This window comes from Gymnodraco acuticeps, unplaced genomic scaffold, assembly GCF_902827175.1.
Source record: "Gymnodraco acuticeps unplaced genomic scaffold, fGymAcu1.1, whole genome shotgun sequence".
Taxonomy (NCBI): domain Eukaryota; kingdom Metazoa; phylum Chordata; class Actinopteri; order Perciformes; family Bathydraconidae; genus Gymnodraco; species Gymnodraco acuticeps.
The window spans coordinates 3,400,068-3,418,137 of NW_022989755.1; the positions used below are offsets into that span (position 1 = coordinate 3,400,068).

Here is an 18,070-nt window from a genome sequence, read left to right on the forward strand (position 1 = left end):
GGGTACGAAAAAAGTAAACGACGAGACATAATGAGTAATGGTGAGTGGTCAGTAATAAATGATATACAGGTATTATCATAAGCCAGTTAAACTTCATTTTATGTAAATTCTATGTTCACTGTCAGAAGTATATCAGTGAAGCCCAGACTCACTGGCAGAGGAGGTGGCACTGGTCTCCTGCTCTCTCCCAAATGGAGCTTTTCCCTCTTCAAGCTACCTAACTTCACTCCTTCCACCTTTGAGTTCCATGCCGTCACAGTAACCCATCCTATACAGTTAACCATTGTTGTTCTCTACCGTCCACCAGGCGCCTTGGGGGACTTCTTGGAGGAATTAGATAATCTCCTCTCACTCATCCCTGAAACTGGTCCTCCCGCTGTACTTCTCGGAGACTTCAACCTCCAGACGGGGAAGATAGACGAACTAACATCTCTGTTAACCGCCTTTGCTTTCTCACTGTCTCCGTCCCCACCGACTCATAAAGCTGGCAATGTCCTTGATCTCATATTCTCAAGGAACTGCGCTACTTCTAACCTCTCTGTAAACCCGCTCCACACATCCGATCACTTCTTCATTTCATTCTCTCTATCCCTTTCCAAACATAACAAACTAATCTCTTCCCATCCTACACTTGTCCGCCGTAACCTTCGCTCCCTCTCCCCCTCTACCTTTGCCTCGTCGGTGCTCTCAGCCCTCCCTTCCAACTCCTGCTTCCAAACTCTGCTGCAGAAACTCTCCTCTCTACTCTCTCATCCACTCTGGACTCGCTGTGTCCTCTCACATCTCGGCAGGCTCGTCAGTCCCCTCCTGCTCCCTGGCTAAATGATGCACTGCGTGCTAATAGAACCGTCCTTAGGGCAGCAGAGCGGAAATGGTGGAAATCCAAACACCGTGACGACCTCCTAACCTATCAGGCTCTCCTCTCCTCTTTCTCTGCTTCGATCTCTCAGGCAAAAAGCACTTTCTTTCAAGATAAGATCCAATCTTCCTATTCCAATCCTAAAAAACTATTTTCCATCTTCTCCACCCTCTTGGACCCTCCAAAAGCTCCTCCCCCCCCTCCTCACTTCTGTCAAGCGACTTTGTTACCCACTTTGAAAAAAAGGTTGATGATATTCGCTCTTCTTTTTCTGACTCACCTTTACTCACCGCTGGGTCACCAGACCCTCCTTCCACCCACACACTAACCTCCTTTTCCCCTCTCTCTCCAAGTGAGGTTCTTACCCTCATTACCTCTGCCCGCCCTACCACCTGTCCTCTGGACCCTATCCCTTCAAACCTCCTTCAGACTATCGCTCCTGATATTCTACCGTTTCTCACCCACTTCATCAACACTTCTCTAACTTCTGGTCACTTTCCAAACAGTCTCAAGGAGGCAAGAGTAAACCCTCTCCTAAAGAAACCCACTCTCAACCCGTCTGATGTTATAAACTACAGGCCTGTCTCTCTCCTCCCGTTCCTGTCTAAATCACTTGAACGCGCTGTCTTTAAACAACTCTCCTGTTATCTCAATCAGAACAACCTTCTGGATCCGCACCAGTCTGGTTTCAAGGCAGGTCACTCCACAGAAACTGCTCTCATTGCTGTCACGGAGGAACTGCACACTGCCAAAACTGCATCCCTCTCCTCTGTCATCATCCTTTTGGACCTGTCTGCTGCATTCGACACGGTGAATCATCAGATCCTCCTTCGCACTCTCCAAAAACTTGGAGTTTCAGGCTCTGCACTTTCCCTCCTCACCTCATACCTGAAAGACCTTACCTACAGGGTGACTTGGAGAGGGTCTGAGTCCGACCCTTGTCAATTAACTACGGGGGTCCCTCAGGGCTCTGTTCTTGGTCCCCTCCTCTTCTCCCTGTACACAAACTCGCTCGGATCAGTCATTAGCCCGCATGGTTTTTCTTACCACTGCTACGCTGACGACACCCAATTAATTCTGTCCTTTCCCGCTCAGAGACCCAGGTCGTTGCACGCATCTCTGCTTGTCTAGCTGACATCTCTCAGTGGATGTCTGCTCACCACCTCAAGCTCAACCTTGACAAGACTGAGCTGCTCTTCCTCCCGGGAAAAGATTGTCCCACTCTTGACCTAACAATCAACATCGGCACCTCAGTTGTTTCCCCGACTCAGACTGCAAGGAATCTGGGTGTGACCCTAGATAACAACCTGTCCTTCACTGCAAACATAGCTGCTACAAACCGTTGCTGCAGATACACGCTTTACAACATCAGGAAGATACGTCCCCAGCTGACTCAGAAAGCGACTCAGGTTCTGGTCCAGGCTCTCGTCATCTCACGCCTAGACTACTGCAACTCCCTCCTGGTTGGTCTACCTGCATGTGCCATCCGACCTCTGCAGCTCATCCAGAATGCAGCGGCTCGTCTGGTCTTCAACCTTCCTAAATTCTCCCACACCACTCCGCTCCTCCGCTCCCTTCACTGGCTTCCGGTAACTGCTAGAATCCACTTCAAGACACTGGTACTTGCTTACCGTGCTGCGAATGGATCTGGCCCTTCCTACATCCAGGACATGGTTAAACCGTACACCCCAGCGCGTGCACTACGCTCTGCATCAGCCAAACGACTCGTTGCACCCTCGCTGCGAGGGGGACCCAAGTTCCCATCGGCGAAAACACGTGGGTTTGCTGTCCTGGCTCCAAGATGGTGGAATGAGCTCCCCATTGACATCAGGACGGCAGATAGCTTGCACATCTTCCGGCGCAAACTGAAAACTCATCTCTTTCGACTCCACTTCGAGCGTTAGAACTATTAACGAAGCACTTTTATACTAATAAAGGACTGGCTTACCTAAAGCCAGTTGAGTAGCACTTGAAATGTTTTGGCTCTATGAAACCTGATGTACTTATATGATTCTGTTTTCTTCAAGGTTGTGTCTTCCTGGTCGAATGTACTTATTGTAAGTCGCTTTGGATAAAAGCGTCAGCTAAATGCAATGTAATGTAATGTAATGTAATGTAATGTAATGAAGCGGGTACTTATTGAAATGTTTGTGATCAAAAGCTCTTTTATTTCTGCTTTTTTAAACAACTATCAAAGGTATTGTTTTCAGCAGTTACATAACACCATGCAAGAATCCCCCCCAGCTGTGTTTGCGAGGAGATAGGTCTCTCCAACAGTACCTCTGGGTATCCAAACAAAAAGATGGAATAAAAGAATAAAAGGAGGGAAAAGCTGCCGACTCTAGCTGTCAGATAAATGCAGCACCGTGTATCCCCCTGATATGTGTCGGAGGAAATGTAGGAAGTGAAAAGGAAACACTTAAGCAAAGTACCTCATAAGTGAGGTACACCACTTCAGTAACGACCGTCTGGTTTACATTTCTGACAACAGGAGAAAAACTGAGATAACCACTGTGTCACCGCCAACACAGCAGAGTAATGGCCACTACAGTAAAAAGAGAACAAAGAGAGAGTGTGTTATACCTTTAAAGCACAAAAGATACACGAGTCCTCCATGCACTTGTGTGTGGTCAGCTGTCGGAAGCTTCTGCGGAAGATGTCGAGATGCCACAGAACCTGAGAGACAAAACACACATTTATTCACAAATAAAAGGAATTGTATTTACTTTTTAATAATAATAATATTGTTTATTTTAGTTAGCTACAATTGATGAGATGTTTTGTCCCAGGTCTCACTGGTTGGTCGCCTTCCTCTCTCTTTTTTTTGTCTTTTTTCTCTCAGTAACAGCAGTTTATTAATATTTAAATGTGTAATTGTGTTTCGTCAGTCCTATGGATGAGTTGTCATCCGGTGTGCTTCAAAGAGAAAAAGGACAGTCCAGGCAAAACTTGTAATAGTTAGTATTTTAACTTTCTTAAGGGTTTGCAACTTGTTTCTTTCACATGATGTTGCTTTCTTCCTGCTTGAACTTTGAGTATGGTGGCCGACAGGTGCAAACCTGGTGCAAACGCGCTACAACGGCCGAAAATACTTCCATTGGGAGAAAAGCACTGCAGTTTAAAAAACAAAGCATATAAAAAACACACAAATTCTGAAACACTAACAAATGAAGAAATATCTCGACAAACACACGCAGCATTTACAAAAAACATTCACCATCTTGACGAAACATGTGCAGCGTTTACTGAAGCGCTGCATAAAACGAAACGCTGCAAACTCAAAATGCTGCGAATAAAAAAACACAAGTAGCTCAAAACACAACGGAAACGGGGACACTAAAAAGTGATACACACAGCTGGGACAGGAGCACTTGTTGACGTTTGGAGATTATAAAGTTGGCCAACTGTCACTCAGGGTTATTCTGTTTCATATCTGTTCGTGTTTGTCAGTATATTTTTTAATGATTTGTTTAGCTACGTTAGCTACAGCAGATCTGCAAGAATATTACATTACATTACATTTAGCTGACGCTTTTATCCAAAGCGATTTACAATAAGTGCATTCGACCAGGAAGACACAACCTTGAAGAAAACAGAATCATATAAGTACATCAGGTTTCATAGAGCCAAACATTTCAAGTGCTACTCAACTGGCTTTAGATAAGCCAGTCCTTTATTTGTATATAAGTGCTCTGTTAGCAGTTCTTTGTTAATAGTTCTATCGCTTGAAGTGGAGTCGAAAGAGATGAGTTTTCAGTCTGCGCCGGAAGGTGTGTAAGCTATCTGCCGTCCTGATGTCAATGGGGAGCTCATTCCACCATTTAGGAGCCAGGATAGCAAACCCACGTGTTTTTGCTGATGGGAACTTGGGTCCCCCTCGCATCGAGGGTGCAGCGAGCCGTTTGGTTGATGCAGAGCGGAGTGCACGTGCTGGGGTGTACGGTTTAACCATGTCCTGGATGTAGGAAGGGCCAGATCCATTTCCAGCATGGTACGCAAGTACCATTGTCTTGAAGTGGATTCTAGCAGTTACTGGAAGCCAGTGATGGGAGCGGAGGAGCGGCGTGGTGTGGGAACATTTAGGAAGGTTGAAGACCAGACGGGCAGCTTGATTGATTGATTGATTGAAAAGTTTATTAACAGCTTGTATATTGGGTACAGTACAGTACAGCTCAAAACATACAATTGTTAAGGGGATGCAGACCAGAGAAAGACTTTCGTCTTGTTTACATCAGGGTCCCCCAGCTGCATTCTGGATGAGCTGCAGAGGTCGGATGGCACATGCAGGTAGACCAGCCAGGAGGGAGTTGCAGTAGTCTAGGCGTGAGATGACGAGAGCCTGGACCAGAACCTGCGTCGCTTTCTGGGTCAGCTGGGGACGTATCCTCCTGATGTTGTAAAGCGTGTATCTGTGGCAACGGGTTGTAGCAGCGATGTTTGCAGTGAAGGACAGTTTGTTATCTAGGATCACACACAGATTCCTTGCAGTCTGAGTCGGGGAAACAACAGAGGTGCCGATGTTGATTGTTAGGTCAAGAGTGGGACAATCTTTTCCCGGAAGGAAAAGCAGTTCAGTCTTGTCAAGGTTGAGCTTGAGGTGGTGAGCAGACATCCACTGAGAGATGTCAGCTAGACAAGCAGAGATGTCATTAGGAATCAAGCGATCACATCGTTAAAATATGCCAATAAAACGTACATTTTCACAGTTGGCCAACTTCTAAATCTCCGAATATCAACAAGCGGCAGTTTTTTATTTGCATAGTTTTTGAAACTGCAGTGCATTCCTCCTAATTGCAGTGTTCTGGACCGTTGTAACGTGTTTGACTGTCAGCCACCGTATTTCCGTTTTTAAAAGAATGCATGTTTATCTTGGTAAGTTCATATTTTGGTTACCACTGATGTACAGTAGATTGAGATAATTATTGATATGTTCTTATCTTACCATTGTAACAACGTTTATTATAACAGCATTAAAACAAGACTTACTTACATTGGCTACAACTCTCATGTCTTGGAACAGATATAAAAAGCATCTTGTTAGTTACAGTGTGCCGTCGCTAAGATTGGTGACATGACAGCTCATGGTTGCCAGTTACCATAGTAACACAACATGCTTTCTGGGTGCACAGCAGTCAGAAATAGCAACTGACGGAGCGAGTGATGTAAAGTTTTGAAGGAAAAAGCTTATTTTTACAGTGTTTAAAAAAAGGAAAATGTGCGATCTTAATACATTGTGTATGTGAGATCTCAGTCAGAATAACAGACCATTGTTTACATTCAGTCACATGTTGGAAATGTGCTGTTCTGATATATTTTCAGTTCAGGGAGCCAAATTATTTAGTTTTGAGCCTTCTTGATTTCATTTGCATATTAGAAAAATGATGCTACCATCCTGGTGTCAGCACTGTAGTAAATTATTGTTCTTTTGTTTATTCATGACTATAATTGATGTTTTGTCTACCTTTAAATGCTTTGTAAAGTAACCCAAATGTGTAGAGTTAGGGTAAAAATCTACTCCGAAGCTTCAAACAGAAAATAATTAATAACTTTTAACTCCCGTTGTATAAAGTGAGATGGTTACAGAGAATCAACACCCCTGGATGCAGCTGTGTTGCTTTCAACCATTTGTAGCTAATTATTTCTCCAGCATATCCCACTGAGTGTGTTTTCTACTTTGTGTATATTCAGATGGAGAGATCCAGTGGGACAGAGAGACAGAAATCTACCAGCACAACAGAAAAGAGACATTTTGAAACTATAGAGAAGAGGTCTGCATGGTGCGTAATTAGAGGAAAGAGCTCTCACTACATTCATTCCGTATGTTGAAAGATAATATTGACAGAACACTGTCCCTGAGGCTTCTCTGCAGCACACACACACTTACAGTACGCACAGGTCTAAATGCACGCAAGACACACACAAAACCAATATGTGAGGCAACCTTAGCAATACAAGTCTGCACTGTGTGTGTGAGTGGTGAGGAGGGAAGAAGGGGGCGGAGAATGACAGACTGCATGCTGACACTAGTGTATGCGTTCTAACTCCCCCCCCCCCCCCTCTCTGTTTGCCCCTCCTCTCTCTGTAGTTTATTTGGTCGTGATGAATGGGCGTCCTGCACAGCACTGCAGCAGCCACAAGGAGGGCACACTCTCTCCATGCCCATCTCTCTCCATCAGATCCATCTCTTCTTCTCCTCCTATTAACCACGTCTATCTCTTTCTCTGCTTTCCTTCCATTTGTTTCGCTTGTTGTTCCCTCCCTTCCCTTTGAACTCCTCTCGTTTTATCCGCAGGAGGATCTCAGAGAAAGGAAACTATCACTGTAACAAAAATAAATTCTGTTTACAGTAAAAAATTCCCGGCAATGAAGACATAAGTTATTTTACTATCACTGTAGAAGGATATCGCTGATATTGCTATTTTTGATAGCTATTCAACTCAAACCCCTATACAGTTAGGGCTAGAGCTTGATTCCATATTTGGCTATTTAAAATGATAATTACCTAGGAAGTACCATATATAATTAACTAACTTACAAAGTGATGGAAACGTACACAGAATATAAATTGACTCTACCATGTTTTTATCTGTATGTTATCTTGTAGCTGCTTGATGTTCATGTAATGACAAAAGCCGGTATTTGATTGGCTGTAGTAGTCTTAAGAGAGGAGTTCCTGTCTCATTGTTTGTCGAGACAAAAGGAAAGTGTGAGATAAAAAGCTTTAAGGAGAATATTTAATACCGCGCTAATTCAAGAATTATCTTTAGTTTTGATTGCTATGTTGCCATGTTTGCAGATTTCTCGCAATGTTATGCTGTTACCGAACAAATCCACCAGGCCAATGTCAACATATTTTTCTGAGTGAATAACCACAACATGACATTCTGGTACAACACACATCACAATTGGATGAGCCAAAAACAAGCCGAAGTTAGAGACCATGTTTGCCCTGAGGGACCTCAACTGTCAAAAAACCTTTAATGATTAGCAGCAACTGTGGCCAAAAGTCACTGTTATGGAATAGCGGCTAAGCGTAGTGTGTACAGTTAAGTGTGTACAGTTACACAGCTATATCTATTGGAAGGTTGCTAAGATTAGCCAACATAAGCTATGGTTCATACCACACCAAATAGAACTATAGCATTTACACCTTTCAGTACAAACACAGTACAATAAACTCTCAGTATAGTTTTTGGTTTATGAATTCAAAGTCAAACATTTCATTGTATAGCTCTTTTATTGATATAGTAACAACAGACAAGATTTAGAAATGTGTTATCATGCATTTCTGTGTATTTGCTTTGTTCAAAAAGGGACATATTATGCTTTCTTGGGTGTTATTTATGTAAATAGTCTGCAAAGGCTAAACTCCCCAAGTTCCCTCCAGAGATTTTCTCTCCCACACACTCCCCCTGACCCTGCCTGAAACGCCTCTATTGTAGTCCTATGTTTACTTCTGGAACATAGTGACAACACTACGTAACATTTGCGCTTCTGTTGGCTAATGCTTCAACACATTGTACGTGATAGGCTAAGGGGCGGGACCTCTTTAAGCGGTTGACCAATCCCAGGGACTACGGATGGAAATTAGCTCAAAGATAAAATCCGGCATATTTACACTTGAAACATTATTTGTCTGAAGTGTTCATTAAGTAAGGGATGTGCAGCGAGGCGGTCATTATGGGTAAAAGAACACCCGACAGGCAGATCAGGATCCCGACGCGAAGAGCACATTATCCCTTACTTGTCCTTATTCAAATAAACGATTAAATGAAAATGAAATGAAACAGAGCCGGCCAGCTAACCAATCAGAGGAGACTGGGCTCTAGTTTCAGGGTGAAAAGAGGTGCTGCAGCACAGGCAGTATGAGAAAAATAAAGAGCTTTTTGAATATTAAAAGCATGGAAACATGTCCCAGTAGAGACACAAGGTACAAATATGAAACCTGAAAACTAGCATAAAAGGGCCCCTTTAAAGGGTTTATAGTTCATGGCTTCTTTTGTTGTAAATGTCAATAATTGGTAAATTAACAGATTTTGTTTGATACTGCGACAAAAGACAAATAAGTTATTAACTATAAAGAAAGCCATTAGTAATGACAAAGAACAAAATATTGACAATGTGCAGAAAACAAACACTAAACTGTAAACACAGAGGAATCTAAAAAGATTTGGATTAGAGACTAATGTAGTGTTATTAATGATGGGAAACGCTGTCCCAGAGAGGTACAATGTCAGGCAGAACAATTGTGCATCAGCTGATCAGCATCAGATCGCTCTTATAAACAACGATCATATTCAAACAAGACACAAGTTGCATTCAATTAACGCAATAAAGGCATCTATCTGATCCGACTGGCTCTCACCCTGCCTTACACGGCTGTTCCTGCACCTCCTGTTCCTGTCTCCCATTACCTCCTATTCCTGCTTTTTGTGCATCACATGATACTGCTGCCATGACGACAGTCAGTTCTTAATTTCGCTGCCCTTTTGACCTCGGTTATCTGTCTGCCGGCTGATGGGTTTTCACAGCAGATATTCTGACGTGTCATAGTACTGTAGCAAAGGCCCAGCAGTCATTACAGTGTGACAGCATGCATAATACTAGCACCCTGAAAGTGAAGCAGATAGATACAAATGTAGATCCATCATTTTATTATTCACAGCTCTGCTTTTCTTACTGTGACATGTTCAAAATGTCTTGTGTGAAGGAAGGTCATTTGTTCAGCCTCTCATCATCCTCTGACATCCACACCCACCTTTGCACCTGCTCTATCTTCATCCTCTATCTTCATCACCTGCTGAGTATATTACACTTTGCTTTTAATAAGAGATGCCTATGTTAAACCAGAATTGTGATATTTGCTTTACCTTAATCAAGTGCTGCTAGTGTCTAAATCCAATCATGGAAATGTAACATAATGGCAGTTGTTATGAGCAAATACTGTTTATTTTCTACTGGCCTTAAACATGAGACATTATTCTGTTCCAAAATAGTAGTAATATATCTGTGATACTGCATGCTTCATACTGAATGTATCTTTCAGATCAAATTAATGCCTGCTTGTTTCTTAAAGGTTTTCCACACTGCGGGATATTCAACCCAATATTGAAGTAATTTTTGCAGCATATTGTCACATTTAGTTACACTACATCTGTATAAAGGCACATGATTAAAAAAACAGTAGCTACTGTATACCTCAACAGAAGATAGATAGATACTATAAAACATGTGATATTTGAAAATAATGTGACTATAATTAAACAAGGTATTCTGGCTTATTAATGTTCTTCCTCACTGCTACACACACACACACACACACACACACACACACACACACACACACACACACACACACACACACACACACACACACACACACACACACACACACACACACACACACACACACACACACACACACACACACACACACACACACACACACACACACACACACACACACACACACACACACACACACACACACACACACACACACACACACACACACACACACACACACACACACACACACACACACACACACACACACACACACACACACACACACACACACACACACACACACACACACACACACACACACACACACACACACACACACACACACACACACACACACACACACACACACACACACACACACGATGAGTGAACCCATGTGAAAATATGCTGAGCACATACACTACACCTCACGGCACTTTGCTTTCTCTCATTAAAATGTTACACATCCAAATCAAAAGAACACTGCTAATGCTGCTGCTGCCATCCAGCAGCTCCACTGCAGCAGTGAGGGGCCCTCAGGGGCCAGGGGGGCAGCAGCACTGTTTCACTTACTATCAATAAGTGCATTGAGGAGAAAACATCGCTGCAGCAAATAAGAGCTGCACTGCTTAGTCAACTTATTGATTAGTAAATCAACTATTTAGATAGTAGCTTAATCGCTCTAGCAAAAACTGCAGTTGGCAGCCTCTCAAATATGAATACCTTCTACTTTTCACTGTTTTATGTCATATTAAGATGAACATCTTTGGGTTTTGGACTCACCAAGACATTTAAAGACATCACCTTGGACTTTGCGAAACTTGGATGGACATTTTTCACTATGAAAATAAATGCACGCAGCTCCACAGCAGATTTAATCACAGCACTTATTTTATTTGTACTTGAGAAATAAATTAACTTAAATTACACCAATCAGTAATTCAATTACATTTCTCAAGTAAAACAAAAAAAATGTGTTTCTCAAATTTGAGGATTTGCTGTAATCGGTTGTATCTGTTTTTGTCCAACCTTATATTCAAGACATCATTTTAAGCTCTGTAAATATGCGATGGATACTTACATTTTTTAACATTTTGCATTTTAACATTTTATAGACCAAGGAAGCAAATTCTAGTTTGAGATGTTCTTAACATGAACTTTTACTCTCATGTTTCACGCACACATGTTGGCTAACTCAACTCTATCTAGACAATGTCAGCAGAAAGTTCACATGCAAACACGGCACAGAGAAACTGGGAAACAGCATCTACGTTTATCCTCACTTGCCTGTGTCCTCTCTCCTGTGTGTGTGTGCATGTGTGTACATGTGTACTGTGTGTGTCCTTGGCCCACTTCTCTCCCTGTTGAAGCCGCTTCACCTCCTTTGTTGAGGCATCTTCTTAATTTCACATATAAACGAAACGTCCTTCACTTTGTCTTTTCATCTTTCTCTTATCCTCTCACCACAAACGCTCTTTTGTTTTTGCCCCTACCTTATCAGACTCTTTATTTCCACTCTTTCTGCCAGCAGTATCCCCTGTATTCTTCTCCTCAGCTTTTTCATACTGTATACTCCTCATCCCTCTTTCTTCTCTTCTCCTCCTTCAGCAACTTTTCTTCTTCTCGTCTATCCCTCTGCGCTCTGCAACTCTCCCTAAGCTTCTGCCCCATCATCCCCCTCCCTTTTCACCCTACTCCTCTCTCTCTCTTCAAGCCAATAGTCAAGAGGCATGTGTGTATGTGTATATATGTGTGTGTGTGTGTGTGTGTGTGTGTGTGTGTGTGTGTGTGTGTGTGTGTATGTATGTGTGTGTGTGTGTGTGTGTGTGTGTGTGTGTGTGTGTGTGTGTGTGTGTGTGTGTGTGTGTGTGTGTGTGTGTGTGTGTGTGTGTGTGTGTGTGTGTGTGTGTGTGTGTGTGTGTGTGTGCGCGTGTACAGAACATAAGTTTATGCCAGCTGGAAGTCTTGGGAGGAGGGAAGCGAGTTGTGTGTGTGTGTAAAGAGAGAGAGGAGCTGCAGCAGTAGCAGCGCAGTGTAAGCATCCTCACACACAGACTGGATGTCCACACTGAAGCCAGACTGGCAGCGGTGCCAAAACCCACCGAAACACGCAAACACCCGATAATATGGTCCTAATCTCATCCCTGCAGTGCTTAAATATCAATTTACTGCAGTGTGAGGGGGGGGGGGGGCATTTAAACTGTGGGAGCATGAGTGTGTGTGCTAGCATTGTGCGGTTGGTGCAGAAAGTATTTCCTGTCTGACATTATGAAGACAAAAAAATTGCGACTTTTAAAATGTTCTCAGTATGCAAGTATGGAGAGTATTAGCGAAACAGCTGTAGTCATTTAAGACATCATACAGGAAACTACTGCTAACATATTTTTAGTATAGGAGGTTGTATTTTTAAAGTGTTAGTTGTTTTTAAAGTATTGTGATGGAAATGTCTTCCAGTGTGTCAGTGTGTGTGTGTGTGTGTGTGTGTGTGTGTGTGTGTGTGTGTGTGTGTGTGTGTGTGTGTGTGTGTGTGTGTGTGTGTGTGTGTGTGTGTGTGTGTGTGTGTGTGTGTGTGTGTGTGTGTGTGTGTGTGTGCATTTATCCGACTGACCTGCAGAGCACTGTTGAGGAAGCAGCTGTTCTGTCCCGGTTCGTTGCTCAGGCCTTTGCTGGGTGCAATAGAGGTCATGGTTCTCGGGGTCACCAGCCCCTGCACCCCTCCTACTGCTCCGCCACCCGACGCAAAGTAGTTCCTCTTCCACGACATTACTACCTGGACCCCCCCGTTTCCGCGGCGAGGCGGGGAAGGGGAGGGGAAGGGGCGGGGCAGTAGACCAAGCGACGGCCTCTATGTCACTCCCATGAGAGAGAACGAGGGGGAATGAGAGAAGAGCTGAGGCGGAGGAGGCAATGGAGGGAGGAAGAGGAGGGAGGAAGAGGAGGGAGGCCGTAGACCGAGGAGGTGTGGTGAGTCTTGGATGGGGATTTGGCACCCATACAACCCTCCCCCTGTCCAGCCGTGTTTTTACTTTAAAATCTGTCCACTTGCTGGAGCCAGCGGTTGGCTTTTTATTTTTTTAGCTCCTTGGATTTAGCAGTTTTTGTTTGAGGACTTGAGAGTGTGTCCAACGCGTCCTTTGGCAGATCCTAGCAGATAAATGCTGTTTAGGCGGCACTTCTGCTCCCAGGTGGGGACCTCTTCAACACTTTTATATCCTTTTTCACTTTGCCTGTAAGACACAAAGGCAAACTTGTTAGAACGGCACAAACAAAACTAGAAGAGCACACACAAGCTGTATATGAGCCTTCTAACTATACAACATTGCATAATATGATGTCTAACGAGAGTTTCAATAGAAATATAAACATTGCAAGTAAAGTGGTTAAAAACTGTTGCTGTTGCGGTTGTTAAAACTAGAGTTCGAAGCCCTCTCATGGCTTAAAAATGCAACCACTGCTGCTAGCAATGAAGACACAATGAAGATTGCCAAGTGACAATAATGATTATGGCCTACCCTAAACTTGTGGAAGCCAAGTTTTGCTCCATAGTGTTAGCTAGCTCACTGCGGGGGCTACTGACCTAGCCTATTCCAAAAATGTGGTTTGATTTTCAAATGCGCTTGGCAGACAGGCATGGTTATGTATAAAGTATATGTATTGCATTGTCTATTAATATTAAATCAAAGAAACATCAAACCTGTATAAAAAAACGATCCTATAGTCAATAGGGCTAAATCACAGAGGATAAACACCAATCGCTCAAGCTTTTTGTGGTCTTTTAGCCCCTTAAGATAATTGTTTTGGTTTTATTGGACATTTTTAGTATAATTTTGTCTCATTTTTTAACTTGTTTTCGTTAAACCCACAGTATACAATCTCCTCAGCACCGAACAGCAGGCAGGTGACTAGCTATTTGAACATTTAACAGCTAAGCTAGCAGTTCTCAGAAGATGGTGGGGACCAAAATAGAGTTGAAAGGAGAGTAAATATTGGACTTACATTTGATAGTTGGACAGAAACAGAATACTAATTTTTGCTAATTTTGTTCCCTGTGGGATTTAAGCAGCCAACTTTAGTAGCCATGATGGTTAGTCTAAGAAGTGACCGTCTGCTTGTTTTGATGTTCCTCTGTCCCCTAGTGGCCACAAATCAATGACTCAGAAACTTATATGCTTCTTGTCTTCGTAACATGACTCCGTAAAATCAGCACATTGAACAGTGTAGCACTGCATCAGTCAAACGGGGGCTGTTCGGAGAAATCTGTTATGTCATTTCATAATCAGTACTTAGGGACATTATCTGGAGCTTATACTGGTTTGAGCATCACTATGCACAGCTTCCGGATGTGTGTGAGGGAGAAAAAAAAGAAGCAGATTGTGTGTGTTTGTCACCCTATAAATGTGCGTGGGTGTGTGTACATGAAGTTGCATAACACCACAGGGCAGTAGCTAACGGCTCCGCAGTGCCCCCCCCCTCTCTTCCCCTATAGCTTCACCACTTTTTGGCAAAGCTCCCTCGCCTGGTTGCCGGGCTGCGTTGCCACCATAGCACCCCCTTGGCTAAAGGCCAGAGGGCTGCGCTATAGAGACAGTCCCATGGGATTGGGGTGGCGGGGAGGGAGCTGGTATGGAGTTAGGGGGGACGTCGTGGCAAGGGCAGCAAGTGAAATGAATCAGTTCATCCACCTGTCACACAGACCTACTGCATTCTGACAAATCCCCACACTTATCTATGTACACCATTTCTTTTTTCTTTTTTTAAATGGATACATTAATCCATAAACAAACAAATCCAAATTGCCAGAGGACTTAAGGGATTTGGCTGGCATGCCCCTGTGTGCCATTTTCCTCTACTGAACAGCATCCTGAGCTTCTGTCTCAGCATACAGTGTGTGCATGTGTGTGTGCGAGTGTGTGTGTCTCCCGCTGAGCCTGCGGAGTGTGTGATCACACATCCTCCCTCTGACTGGCTGCACCCTACAGCCACACACAACCGAGATGTCTCTGACAAGCCCCTCGCACAGACGCCTGTTATTTGGTGTGTGTGTGTGTGTGTGTGTGTGTGTGTGTGTGTGTGTGTGTGTGTGTGTGTGTGTGTGTGTGTGTGTGTGTTTGTGTGTGTGTGATCTTCAGCTAGTTACCATGGAAATAGGCCAAGCAGCAGGCACGCGGGGGACAAGCAGAACCATGTGATTTAACTGAGAGACACACACACTGTGCTAAACTGGTTGAGAAACACACACACACACACACAAAAACACAGGCACACACACACACAGACTAAGACACACTGAGACACACACAGGGCTGGCGAGTGATGATGATGTGTATTGATGGTAGAGAGTTCCTGGAAGCCAGAGTGAGTCAAGGCACAAGTCAATCAAACTCCCTGACCCTGCGCTGGAGGCATAAGGAAGCGGGACCACTGGAGCAGCCAGACAGCAAACACACATGGAAGACGGTTCCACGTGCACCGTCCAGGTGAACACACTGGCTGTTCTGTCAGACACAAACAGTCTGTGAGGCTTCATTATCTAACCTTATGGAAATCAGGCCCAGTTCAGTTTGATAATTGCATCATTTAAAATCGCGATTTCGATTTAAAATGGATGAATCGTTCAGCCCTAGCTCACAGCTTAATAAAAGACATTTGAACAGAGGTTTGTCTTTCCAGAAACAATGTCCTGGTTACCCTGAACAGTTCACAGACATTCCCGTAAACAGCTTTCAAACTGTTTCAATTGAAGAGATTGTCCCTAAAATAACTGTTGAAAGCATGGGAAATAATACCAAAACTCTCAGTCACAGAAGTGGGAAATATGCTCTTTAGTAATGTTGTGAACAGACCCTTGAACCTCTTCAACAGAACAGACATTTGACATTAAAGGCTAGCATTATTATAGTACTGAAGTGTGATATTGCCTCAACAAATAGCAGGAGCAGGCAGATAACGTGTGTTGTTGACGTGTGAGTTAATGACCAGGAGAAACCTTGGTGTAAGGAAGGTTGAATGTTAAGTAAAACATCAAGGGGACATTAAATCTGTATTTGTATCCAAATGGATGTGTGAGTCAGTGTGACACAAGATGAGTACTTGTGGATCGATAAAACCAGCGAGGGCACAGCTGGGAGCATTCAGGACAGACAGCTGTTTTCATTGTTCCACTTTACTGTCACTCTAATAGTAATGATCCTTTTCCTTTACATTTTCCCTGTTTCTGTCTTTTTCCCCAGACCCTCGCACAATTTCTCACACAATCTTTTCACTATCTAACCCACAGCTTTCCTCTTCACCTCCATCTTCCCTCTTTTATCACCTATTTTCTCTGAACTCTTCAAGCAACATGCAGGAATCAGAATCTGAAAGAATGGCTCAATTAATGTTTGACCCCTGGTGCACTTTGACGCTTCCTCGCAAACCAAAATCAAATGCAATTAATGTAAACATCCTGAAAAAGTACATACACACATATATGCTCTTAATTAAGTAATGTAAATATTGGTGTACACACGGCATCTATTGCACGTCTGTCCGTGGGAGAGGGATCCCTCCTCTGTTGCTCTCCCTGAGGTTTCTCCCATGTTCCCCTTTAAACTGTGGGTTTCTTTGGAAGTTTTTCCTTGTACGATGTGAAGGTCTAAGGACAGAGGGTGTCGTATTTTCATACTGATATTCTGTACACACTGTAAAGTCCACTGAGACAAATGTAACATTTGTGATAATTGGGCTATATAAATAAACATTGATTGATTGATTGATTGATTGATTGATTGATTGATTGATTGATTGGTTGATGGTGTCCTAACATTCATCTGAAAAATTGGGACTTAAACGTTCTATTATTTTACAATTAAGAAATAGAGCGGTGCAGTGATGAGTCCTAAAACCCGGAAGTGAGTTAGCATGTTACCACTACGGGTTCCCTCGTCTCAGTCAATGGGATTTCTCTTTTGGAAAATAGCTGGAAATAAGGTCTGTGGTTGACACAAATTTAAGAGACGGATCACGTTTTGTTCTACGACATTAAATACATCAGCAGTGACCCCACTGGTGTCTGAAAAACGATGGTTGTTAACAAGTGGCTGAATAGGACCACAGAAGTTGTCGAGGACGTTGTACGTCATTACGCCAAACTCGTAAACACTCCCGCTAAGTTTCTTTGCGCCTGTTCTGCTTGAAAGCAAGTACCTGAGTTCTTGCAAACTGTTAAAACAAACGCTTCAACTTGTACACTTTAGAATCTGTATTTTTGAATATCGATCTTAAGTTGGCGTGACGTTGAAGTTGTGCGACCCTGCTGTACTCGGCTGTAGTTCGATTATAGCATAACGTCAGCGTTTTGCTTCTGGCGATAAGATTTATGATTCGAAAATTATAGAAGTAGGGTAGACATGTGGATATTATTCGGCTGAACAAAACGTGTATTTATCAAACAGGTTCGTGTTCCACAGACCTTATTTTTTACAATATTCCAAAAGCCTATGGGGAAATCCCATTGCTTTTTTGTCGAGGGAACCCATGCGCAGCTTACTTCTGGGTCGTCCTACAAAGATACGTCATCCCTGCCCGACTCTATAAGATATATCTAATATTTTACCTAAGTCCCTGAGAGCTCCCGAGCCGCAAGGTTAGAAACCACTTGTGTAATATACACTATATGGCCAGACATAATGGGATACAAGGCCATTAAACCCCTGCAGTGTGTGTGTGATTGTCGAACTCATTATTTCTAAACCATAAACATTATAATGCTGATATTAAAGCCACTGGTCTGGTCTCAGACTTTGCAGTTTTAGGAACCTGGCTGCGGGGACTTTCTGCCACAAGAGAATTACTGAGGTCTAGCACTGGCGGTGGGCAATACCGGCTCACATCTCATTTCAGCTCATCCCAGAGGTGTTTGATGGGGTCAAAGTCTGGGTCTGT

At 43.3% G+C, this 18,070-nt stretch overlaps 1 protein-coding gene across 4 annotated transcripts in view; it reads right to left on the reverse strand.

The window, feature by feature from the left end:
• Positions 1 to 18,070, reverse strand: part of LOC117544253 (inactive ubiquitin carboxyl-terminal hydrolase 54-like) — a 56,583-nt gene that overhangs the window by 33,172 nt on the left and 5,341 nt on the right. For 3 of the 4 annotated variants that reach the window (XR_004568662.1, XM_034213153.1, XM_034213162.1), the window contains exons 2-3: positions 12,756 to 13,374; positions 3,443 to 3,535 (exon numbers count right to left, since the gene is read on the reverse strand). Coding sequence is in view for 3 of the 4 variants with exons in the window: in XM_034213153.1 (XP_034069044.1) it covers positions 3,443 to 3,535; positions 12,756 to 12,911 (249 nt within the window). In the remaining variant the exon portion in view is untranslated. Of the gene's footprint in view, positions 1 to 3,442; positions 3,536 to 11,640; positions 11,797 to 12,755; positions 13,375 to 18,070 lie in introns of those variants that run through there. The other variant, XM_034213174.1, reaches the window with a different exon arrangement.